Here is an 11,939-nt window from a genome sequence, read left to right as displayed (position 1 = left end):
ATTAATAAAAAAAATATTTCAATTACTCTCTCACTTATTCCTTGTAACTTTGTGAGAATTTTCTCTCTCTTACTTTTTTTTTCTTCTCTTGAGACGTGCTTAAGACTTAGATGCATTGTAGGATTCCATCTGGTCTCTAAACAAATCCATACCAGTGTAGGTAAAATTGCCATCAGTTGTAATTGTCTTTAACTGGAGAGCAAGATGACGAAGAATCAACTCAAAAATTGTATTTCAATCCAGTATCGTATCTTCAAAAATCAATTTGTTTCTAGCTAGCCAGATTAATACCATAAAAAAGAATGGTGAATGCCTTACGGAGGTAGCCCCAGAACGGAGGTAGCCCCAACTCGCTTCAATACTCTTTTTTTAAATACTCTGTTTCTTTCCTTCAATACTCTGTTTCCCTCTCACGACAGCAACTGGAAGGGTTGTAAGGTGTTGTGAACTGTTTCAATACTCTGTTTTTTTTTTTTTTAAATGAGCATAAGGTCTCGAGGTGGAGTGCGGTTGTAAGGTGTTGTGAACTGTTTCAATACCCTGTTTTTTTTTTAAATGAACATAAGGTCTCGAGGTGGAGTGCGGGGGTAATCCGGTCACTCGAAGGATAACAATTGGGCTTTCGTCTCTCATGAATTACAGGGCCTGCCACTCTGACTGGACTTCTCAAATGGGGACTCAGGGTAGGGTGGGAAGACGAAAAGGCCAGTGCAATTGGGCTTGATGGGCTGCTTAAATTACCAGACGTGCCCCACATCTCCCCGGGGAAAAGTCTACCGTATCTAGAAGCTAGAAATCCAATCTTTTGGTTTTGATTTGAAATCTCACAGACAAATTATCTGCCTTCACACCAATTTCCACAAATGGAATAAAAAAGAATTATTTGCCACCCCATTTGGATTTTATCCAAAAGTGCTGCCGTCATAATTACCTGCGAAGGCAAATATTATTTTTTTCAACTTCTAGAAGGCGAGAATCCCACCAGTCAAAGAAGACGTTTTTTTATTAGCCAATGGCGTAACAGCCACCGATAATCCGTACAGCCAAGTATATTAATATTAATTGGAGGATCGATTATGCCAATATTTGGATCATCTCTTCTGGCAATAATACATCGCCCTCAGTAATGATATATTTATTGTATATATCATCAAGCTAACCACGTCTCGTCAATTTTATCTTTAAATTCTAAAAAAAAAAAAAAAATTAATTAAGGACTTCCATCTTTTCAAGACAATTCAGAGATTTCAGATTGTGGTATAAACAATATTATTTTGCAGAGTCTTTCGTTGAGAATTTCTAACCCAAGTCTTTATTAATACCAAAAAAAAATAAAAAAGAGTTTAGATGGAAAATTAAGACTATCATTACCTTCGGTTCAAGAAATTCCTTGTGTTACATGACTGCTAGATCATCCCTTTTCTTGCACCAATTGAGAATATTGTTCCACAGCCTCATCAAATATCCTTGCTTGTTGTCCCGAAATTGATTTGAGATTATCAAAATCAAAGTCAAGAAATGACAAATTGAAACATGGGTTCTACACCCGCAACTATAACAAATTGAAATAGCTGACTCGTAACCACCACTAATTAATAATGTTCACCAACTACAAAAGCAAACTTCTTTCTGTATAGGTAATAGCATCATCCCTGGGGTTATAACCACAGTGATATGGATGAATGCATTCTTATTGATGATAACAAAGCTTTCGAGAAGAGCGAAGGCAGCTCATATGCCTTAAAACAATCCTGAACAATTAATGAAAAATATCCAAAATAAAATAGGCAATCCTTCAATATGAAAGGTAGGAAGATGCCAACTGATTGCCTGAAAAAATGGGCCAGAACTTAAGAATGACAAGAAAGCAGTCATGTAATAAGGGAGACTGATCACTCCTGAGCAACTTTCACTACTTGCTTGCCTACATTTCGGCCGCTGAATAGGCCTATCAATGCAGCAGGGCCACTCTCGAGTCCTTCAGTTATGTCTTCCACATAAACAATCTTCCCCTCTTTAATATAAGGCAGAACAAAATCCAAGAACTTGGTGTATTGGTCATAGTACTCGGCAACCGTAAACCCTTCCATCCGGATCTGCTTAAAGAGTACAGCGATTAAGTTGTGCACACTTTCAGGCTGCTCGAGATTGTATTGAGAGATCATTCCACACAAAGCAATACGGCCATGGTGTCTCATGTTTAGAAGGACAGCATCAAGCATTTTTCCTCCAACATTCTCGAAGTAAATGTCGATGCCTTCAGGGAAGTACCTGGCAATGGAAACAATCATTCCTTTTTCCACTTGAGCCAATCCCCACAAGAGTAACATTCATAAACAAAAAAGTAAAGCACATAATCACAGATTAATTAAGCTGCAGAACTTCTAGAGGTTCTGTAAGGCTTGAGAGTGCTATTTCAGATTGTCTCTTATGCAGACTTCATACACTAACCTTTTCAAGGCTGCATCCAAGTCATGCTCCTCTTTATAGTTGAAAGCATCATCAAATCCAAACTTGGTCTTCAATAGTTCAACCTTTTCTTTACTTCCAGCACTTCCAACAACATAACAACCTATCAGTTTTGCAAATTGCCCAACAAGCTGACCAATTGCGCCTGATGCTGATGAAACGTAGACACGGTCTCCTTCCTTGGGAGAACCAATGTCAAAGAAGCCAAAATAAGCAGTCATGCCAGGCATTCCTGTAAGATCAAAAGAACAAATTCAAAGAATATGGCTCCTTACAGTCATAACAAAACAACTTCACATAAGAAAATCATATGGACCAAGAGCATACATACCAAGAATTCCAGTGTAGTAGGAAAGGGGTATATCATCAGTATGGTTGATTTTGAAGAGGTATTCAGGTGTTGTTATTAGACTGTATTCTTCCCAGCCGATTGTCCTTCCCCAGACCAAATCGCCTTTCTTGAAGTCACAGTGCCTGGAATCAACAACTCTAGCCACTCCATATCCAACAATTGGCTGCTCAATGTCTCCAACAAGAGAAAGTAAATTCACAGTAACTAACAGTAAAATTACCATAAATAATCGTAATATAAATTATAACACTTCAACAATGAAAGAGGGAGATTGAGAACATACAGAGCCAAGGGAGTAGGAAGATGGTACAGGTTTACTGGATGGCAGATCTCCCTGCATGAGTCCACGCATGAAGGGATCACAAGACAAGTAGAGATTCTTAACCAGCACAGCATCTTTACCACTCTCTTCTTCTGGCACTTTGCGTTTGATGTTACTTGTCGTCAGGTACAGGTTTGATTCTCTTAGAAAACCACTCACATAGTCCCTGAGGATCACTTGTTTGTTGCTGATCACTTCCTCACCACCAACACTATGATCACTAACCATGCTTTGTGCTAATGTTCTTAAATTAATTTGTTGCTGAACAAAATGGTGATAAAATATTGCTGATGATCTACAAGGTTGCAAAAGGCAAAACATTATATAGACATGCACTAGCTAGATCTTGTTGAAAAGTCAATTGCCGGCACAAGATTGCAGATATAAATTATTGTATTGGTTAATGTTGATAGAGGTCAAAGTTCAATAAGTGGCTCGCTCACGCCAAATGATTTATTTGATAAAAATATTCATAACTTTTTATATAATTGTTAAATCAAAAGCTCAATATTTTCTAAATTGTTCTACAGCCAAGTATTATAATGGGTCTGTTTTTTATAACTTACAGAGGTCAAGAAAGCTTTCAAATTAGGTTTAGAAAATGTTATTTTATTAGTTTTGTTATCTCTGGTTAATTTGAAAATTTTAGCTTAATTTTTATGTTTATGTTATTTCATAAGCCCATTAATAACAACAATTCTGAGGCAAGCTTCAAAAGAACTGAACGTTGTAAAGGAGAAAATATATTGCTCATATGAAGTCTCAAATATATATAAAAAAAATTAACTGAACTAGGTGTTTGGAAAATTAATTTCTTCCCTTGTACTATAATTGCATCCGTCGTCGGGCGGAGACTTGCCACAAGATCAAGCAATAAACTCGCTCAATGAGCTACATATTACATTGTTTTTAAGCTAAGACAGAGAGAAACTATCCCATTTGTATATGTATACTATATGTGTTACGTAATAGTTTTTTTTTTTTTGGCTTGATCAACTATATATTCCCTCATTAATTAGGTTCTTATAGGCAGCTAGTGGGCTGAACAAGTCCTGATGCAACTCCACCAGCATTGCTGCATGATGCTTCAGCTGGCTGATTCTTGTAAGTGAGCTTTACATATTCTAATTTGATCCCAGTGCATGGATATTTTTTGCTACAATCAAATTTCACCGCCACTTCTGTTGCTGATGATCCATGAATGTCTTGGTAGGTCACATCACTTATTTTCACACCAGAAACCTGTTTAATGTACAGAAAAATACAGCAAGATTTATGTATGTTTTGGATGTTAGCTTACAAGTTGAAAAGAACGGTAAAGACAATAGATTTGACTGTACCTGGCCAGGGCAATTCTTCTCGCCGGGGCAATAGTTTTGGTCTATTACAAGGGGATTTTGGTCGTTATTCATGACTGCGTGTTGGAAAAGAATATCTCTAGCAAAACCATTGCTAGGCCTTCCCCATGACTTAATTCTCAGTCCATTTTCTGTACCGGTAAATGTAGTGGTCTTGACTGTAACATTTTGCACACCAGCCTCTTGGGATTCTTTGCCTAAACTTCCAATGCTACAATATCAACCATATACACATCATTTCAGTCCAATAGTTAGCAACACATTAAACATTAGGAGCAGATGATAATTGATATAAACTTATAGTTGATGCTATAATTTCTTATTTACCTGATTCCATGGCCAGGTCCACATGCCACATTTTCAATCCACAAACTAGAGGTACCGGGGCCAATCGATACACAGTCGTCACCTGTTCCAATCCTTGAATTCAATATGGTGACACCGGTTGATGATTGAACGTGAATGCCATCCGTGTTAGGGCTGTTTCCGGCAGCAGAGACTTTGACTCCTTGCACTTTGACGTTTTGGCAACCATTGATGACAATGTGAAACAACTGGCTATTTAATGATGCCACTCCAGTGATTGCAATATTGTTTGAATTGGAAAACTCAAGTGACTGCACAGTAAATAAATTATCAAGAAAAATTAAGACCTTGAAAATATAACATCTATCTTCAGTCTACTGACCAAAATATTGTTATAAGATGATTATATATGCCATGCATGCATGTGCTTTATTATCATACCGTTGCGCCTCCGGGGCAACCCTTGCCGGAATTCTTGCAAGACCACAGTCCAGCACCCTGGCCATCAAGAGTCCCTCCAGATACAGTAACCCCATTAACATGCTCAAAGATTAGCCAATTTTTAGCGTTACCAATGACCTTATAATCTGATGGGGCGACTAGGGTGCCATCTATACGTACCAAGATAGCACGGTTCTTGCAAGGACCCTGAAACCTCACTTGACCTAAAGAGAAACTCCCTTGAGGAACAGAAATTGTAGCTGGTTGTGTTGAGGCACATGCCTCTGCCCAAGCAGCAGCAAAGGCCTTGGTTGAGTCAGTTTTTCCATCAGGTTTGGCACCATAACTTAACACACTATATTGTGCTGCCTTTGCTAGAGGTGAGAACGCAAAGAAAATGATGAAGAAAAGGGTAATAGGATGGGGGATCATTGGAAGTGGAAGGCCTGCCATTGATCTTTTTGATACCGGATAATATTTGAATTGATGCAAGTGATGAGTAGTTGAAATGGAGAGATGGGAATCTGAAGCAGCTGAAGGTAGTATTTATAGGAAGTTTGGATATAGAATGTGGACATTTAATATTGGGTATTTGAAAATATAAGGCATAATCCATATTCATTTTTTATGAAAAAAAAAATTAAAATAACGGATGCTATTAATGCATTCATATTGATCAGTTTCTCATGATAAAATAAATAAAATTTAAAAAAAAATGTAAAATAAATTTATTGTTAGAATAGTTTTAAAATAAATTTATGTCAATTTAAAGTATAAATTAATAACATGTATACATATTTTTTTCTACCTCGAGATAGAAATTACTTAATGATAATTAATGTTGTAGTAGTACGTAATTAGTGAAATTTACTTATCAATTTTTTTTTTGATTAATCTAACCATAGAAGTGATTAGATTAAAAATTAGAAATTGAATATATATACCGATTTATTCATCATTACAAAGTTTTAAATTATTTAATTCAAACAACATTTAACTACCATAACCTTACAATAACTAACTTCCTGTTAATGGAAAAAATTAAGATAAATTAGGAAGTCAATTCATTCTATGTCTTAGTGCCTCAATTACCTTGAAAAGTTGATTAAGTAGTAGTTTTCCACGTTGTTTTGGTTATTAATACACATTATTTAGTATATATGAAAGGATTTTTGCCAAATGAAATTGCTGAAAAGTGGGATTGAACGAGACAGGTGGAGCAAAGAACGGAAATAAAAGGGGGTATTTCTTTTAATTAAGTTCTTATTACCCAGAATCATGGCCTTAATCTCACAATTTCTTTTTCTTCTTGCGCGTAATTCTTTCACTTTTCGTGTTTTTGGTGGGACACGAGGGACGGCATAGGTTTTTACAGGTGCCTGACAATTAATGCAATGGAAACAACAGCTTGTCTAAATTATTCTTAATTTATTCTTGAGTTCTCTTTGTTTGAAGTCCTAAATAATAAAATAATAAAATAATGTTTTGTGTAAAGTAAAAGACTTTCCTCTCCTTCTCTATAAGGGCAACATATAAATGATTATACTACAAAGAATAGCTCTTATAGCATTGTCCATTAGGTCTTGTTAACCAAATATACTTAAAAACTAATTCTTTTGAATATTGAAAATCCATTGGTTTCTGTTTTAAACTAGCAATCAATGGCCAATATACTTTACATATGTGCGGCCTTCACTAACCATTTTAAATTCTCCTTATCCCCATGCATGTTTCTTTTCAAGGTAATTAGTATATATCCTCCTGACCTTTGAGCTATCAGAATTTACTAAATATTATTTAACAAGAAGCAGTACGGCACAGTAATCCTATCATATCTCGTCTGCATCTTAGATTAATCCTTTGAAGATGAGATCATATATACTACATTTAAATCTTGGAATGATTAAGGTTGTTGTGCAATAACATACATAGTTCAGAAACCAAAATTCCTGTCTGGACAATAGACGGACAAGGAATGGCCTTTTGGTGTGTTTTTATTGCATGTCTTCAAAGCACACACACACAAACACATGCATTCACAGCAATGCTTGATGTGTGAAATTAAGGCGCTGGACGTGGCTTACTCCGTGTTCATATATCAACTTTTTTGAAGGCTAACCGCTTGTAAAGCATGTGCGTAGCCACTTTTTATTTGGTCCCTATTCTTGCCTAACTTTAATAAATCAATCCGAAATGACCTAACCTAGGGGGTCAAGAGATAAGGAACGTGATTATCATGTTTATGTCAATTTCTCTCGTCAAATTAATATAGCTGATTCAGACTTGAAACTGTTTTCAACTGATTAGAGTGACAAGTAACCTCCCCATGGATCGGACGGAGCAGGCCAACCTATTTAACAAGCTTTCCACATGGGGTTTCTTGTCTTGTGTTCCAATATCGAAGACGGTAAAAAAGAGTATACTATATTGACAAGTTGATGAGAAATCAAAGTTTGCATCTTATTTAACCATAAATAGTGGTTAAGTGATAAAAATTTAGGATTAAAAGATTTATTTTTTTTATGGTTTCAGGTTTGAGTTTTTAATTACTCGTATAATAATCATTAGAAGCTTATATGATCATTAATTTTAGGACTCGTGAGATTAGTTATAGTGCATATAAATTAATTCGGACAGCCACGTTAATCTAAAAACAAAATTTGCATCTTATCTTGACTACACTTGCATTAATTTTATGTGACTTGTAAACTGATATTAAGTACTTGCCAACTCTTAGACCAACAGATCTAACCCAATCCAACACTCAAACAATTTTAACCATGCTAAAAAGTTTGATCATCCGTTAAATAAATAAAAGAGTATTTCTTTTGCTTTTTCAAATGCAATCGATATAGCATAGTTGAAATGATTAATGGATTTACAATGATCCATCCAGATTTGGGTAATTAATTAGCGAAACCAAAATCAATGGGGATAAATGCAGAGTGAAATCAATTAGGCTTCGGGCACAAAGTCAGGCAATTTTCGAAGCCTTATCCATCTCTCGTTTCTTATCTAATAATAATTAAAAAAAAGAAAGTGAAAGCAATCGAACATCGATTCATACAGAAAAAGTCTATAATTGAATAGTTAAATAAACTTTAACAGTATAAATGCTCACCAAATAAACTTTCAAGGATTGGTTGCTGATGAATTAAATTGTTCGTGCATGTTCTTCCATGTACAAATGCATGCCTCATCAATATGTGTGTGTAAATGAAACACCTTATCATCACTGAGATTACAGAATATATTCACATGCATGAATCTCATTTCTTACTAGACATTTGAAGAAGAAATCCCCATGTGGTGAACTTTGAATGATTATACAAGTCGATCGCTCCTCTTCTTCACAAATTTAAAGGAAGTAAAGCCCTAGAGTCCAATTTCTTCGGCTTAACCCATAAGTTAAAGTCTCTTTTTTTTACTGGTACATAATCTCAGCATGAACTTGGACCTACGTAGATTTGCCATCATATGCTACAGGGAAATTATGCGGCTGTAGTATATGCTTGGAATAGTTATTTAACATTCTATTTGTTTGTGCTGTACTTGCAATTTCACATTCAGGTAAGAAGAGAGTTGAATGTCGAGTGCATACCATGACACAATGATTTTCACTATAATTATAGTTAATTAGTCCAAAACTATGCTGAATTTATTTAAGTTCACAACTTGAATTATTTATGCCCACATAAATATTTGGTCATTAGCACATATACACACATACATCGATTGAACATATTTAGTTTATGGGGGTGTATTCTTAATATATATATATATATATATATATCTGAGGATACCCATTACCGTTAAAAAAATATATACATTAGAGTTAGCTGGCTCAATATTACCTCCTATGCTAAATAACTTGGGAAAAATTATAGGCTCCTCCTCTTCTTCTTTTTCTTCTTTTTTTTTCATCAATTTAGCTTTCATTATTATTATTATATCTTTTTTATTTTCCTTCTATTTTTTTTAATTTTATCTTTTAAAATTACAATCATCTACGTTGGCTCTAAACAAGCAAAGTTGATTAAATCTCGGCTTAAAAGGTTTTTTCCAGTCAATTTCATCAATTTTTCCTCCCTTTCATTCTCAAACTTCTTTATTGATTATTTGGGCTATCTTTGCATCAATGTTATTAAACTCGGCCTAACCCGGCAGGTCGACCCATTAACTGGACTGGTCCGGATTTAATAAAAAACTGATTATGGCAACAACCTAGCTAAACCCAGGTGATCTAAGTAAACCCAAACGAGACCCGGTGTTTTTTTTTTAAATATAGGATTTGAAACCTATTAGTATATATATTATGTCTTCCTAAGAAAAAAAATTATATTTTTTCAATGTGGGATAAAAAATCTTTTGGTTTAAATACTTCAACTTAAAAGGATAATATAGTATTTTTTTCAATGTGGGATTTAAAGCCCTTTCGTTTATATACTTTATGTTTTCAAGAAAAAAATCATGTTTTTTTAATGTAAAATAAAAAATATTTTGGTTTAAATATTTTAACTTAAAAGGATAATATAATATCTTTTCAATATGGGATTTAAAACCATTTCGTATATATACTCTATGTTTCTATGGAAAACAATTATGTTTTTTCAATATGGGATTTCAAACCCATTAGTATATATCCTTTATATTCCCAAGAAAAAAATTATATTTTTTAATATGGGATAAAAAATATTTTGGTTTAAATACTTAAACTTAAAAAGATAACATAATATCTTTTCAATGTGGGATTTGAAGCCCTTTCGTATATATACTCTGTGTTCCCATAAAAAAGTTATGTTTTTTTAATATGGGATTTAAAACCCATTAGTATATATATTTTATATTCCCAAGAAAAAAATTATATTTTTTCAATGTGGGATAAAAAACATTTTACTTTAAATATTTCAACTTAAAAGGATAACATAGTATCTTTTCAATATGGAATTTGAAGCCCTTTCATATATATATTCTATGTTCCCATGAAAGAAGTTATGTTTTTTCAATGTAGGATTTGAAACCTATTAGTATATATATACTTTATGTTCCCAGGAAAAAAGTTATGTTCTTTCAATGTAGAATAAAAAATATTTTTTGTTTAAATACTTCAACTTAAAAATATTTTTCATATAAATATTAAAACTTTAATATTTTTTTTAAAATTTTTCCGGTTTATGAAATCTGGGACCCTACCCTTTGGCCTAGTCAAACCCCAAGTTAAGTTTAATAACTATACTTTGCACTGGCCAAGTTGAATGACTTACGTTTAAGCAACTTTTACATGGTTTAATTTTAAATTTAAGCTAGACAAGAAGTTGGTTTGAAAAGTTATGTTTTTTTTATTGTCAATTTTTTTTTTATTTTCATCCTTATACTTTTTTCCGAGAAGTCGGGTTTTTTACATAATTTAATTTTAAACTTAAGCTACATAAGAAGTTGGTTTGAAAGGTTCTTATTTTTCATTAATTTTATTTTTTTCTCATTATCATTCTTGTATTTTTTTCTAGGCTGTCAGTTTGCTTTTGTACCGGCCAAGTCAATAAAGTCACTTAGAGTCAACTCGCATACAATTTAATATTAAACACAAGCTAAATAAAGACTCAAATCAGAAATTTTATATCGGATCATGTTTATAAAATAAAATAATATAAATTATATTTTTGAATTTCATCTAAATTTTTTTAAAAAAAAACAAAATAGAGGACCATCTACAGATAAAATTTGTGTAAACCTTTTTGATACTGCACTTATTCGAGCAATGTCATTTATTTCAAGGAACGAGACAATATGATGAATGATGGGTTCTGGCAAGTAGCACGACTACTTTGTTATTGTTTTTTTAATTGGTCATGGCCATAATTTCAGAAGTTGTGTATCTACAACAATGAACAACAGCCAAATGAGATAGCTATCAAAAACTAATATGGAGGGAATAATCACCAAATATATTTGCATATTAAAGCAAACTCAGGTTGTAATTAACTAAGGGATAACAAAACCATAGAGTTATTAATTTACATATCTACAAGGGTGACCAGTTCCAAATTGATGGTGCACCAAAATAATTCTAAAAAGCCCAACTGAGAGTGCTTGTTAATGGCCCAACTGATGCCTAAACAAGGTATGAAAGAAGGACCAAAACCTTATCTCCTTAGCCCAACCTAACCATCTCCTCATCTTCCAACCAAACCCTCTCTTCTCAATGTCCAACCTAAGCCTATCTTGGCCGAACACAGCCGAAGGTAGGAAATAAAGGAGGGGGAGAAAATTCGATCACCGAACCCTCTCCAAGGCAAGTCAAACCAAACCCTCTCCAGCTTCGGTCCAACCAAACCCTGCATCTACGCCACACTCTCTCTCCAATAAGCATTTCCTATACTATCTCCGGTTAACCTTTTGCAGGATAGTCACCTTCAACCGAGGTCACTGTCATGGAAAGCCTAAATTCAATCTGAGGTTTTCACAACTTCCACCATAAAAATTAGCACAACAAAAACAGGATCTACTAATATTTGTAGTCAAATTCTTTGGTCAATATTGCCATTGGATTTCTGACAGATAAGCTTGTTGTCAATATATCTGTCTCACCAACGAGTTTGCCAATACAATAACTGACAACATGTTCAGTCAGTGATTCTGTCGGGGTGTCTATTGCGACACTCTACAATTCTCTGTAACTCTCCAAAAAAAA

The 11,939-nt window shown here is 34.1% G+C and overlaps 2 protein-coding genes across 2 annotated transcripts; both read right to left on the bottom strand.

Annotated features, from left to right (window-relative positions):
- Nucleotides 1–1,562: 1,562 nt before the first annotated feature.
- Nucleotides 1,563–3,485, bottom strand: LOC105111037 (NADP-dependent alkenal double bond reductase P2-like). Its single transcript, XM_011006271.1, has 4 exons — nt 3,105–3,485; nt 2,801–2,984; nt 2,452–2,701; nt 1,563–2,271 (listed from the first exon to the last, which is right to left on the bottom strand). The coding sequence occupies exons 1-4, from the start codon at nt 3,462–3,464 to the stop codon at nt 1,893–1,895; spliced, it is 1,173 nt and encodes a 390-aa protein (XP_011004573.1). The 5' UTR covers nt 3,465–3,485; the 3' UTR covers nt 1,563–1,892.
- A 598-nt stretch (nt 3,486–4,083) lies between these two features.
- On the bottom strand, nt 4,084–5,748 carry LOC105111036 (polygalacturonase-like). The gene is made up of 4 exons (XM_011006270.1): nt 5,249–5,748; nt 4,829–5,118; nt 4,484–4,712; nt 4,084–4,385 (listed from the first exon to the last, which is right to left on the bottom strand). The coding sequence occupies exons 1-4, from the start codon at nt 5,699–5,701 to the stop codon at nt 4,167–4,169; spliced, it is 1,191 nt and encodes a 396-aa protein (XP_011004572.1). The 5' UTR covers nt 5,702–5,748; the 3' UTR covers nt 4,084–4,166.
- Nucleotides 5,749–11,939: the final 6,191 nt, after the last annotated feature.

Source organism: Populus euphratica, unplaced genomic scaffold, assembly GCF_000495115.2.
Source record: "Populus euphratica unplaced genomic scaffold, PopEup_1.0 scaffold273.1, whole genome shotgun sequence".
Classification (NCBI taxonomy): domain Eukaryota; kingdom Viridiplantae; phylum Streptophyta; class Magnoliopsida; order Malpighiales; family Salicaceae; genus Populus; species Populus euphratica.
Note: the sequence above shows the minus strand (reverse complement) of the source record. Positions and strands in the feature narration are given on the sequence as shown.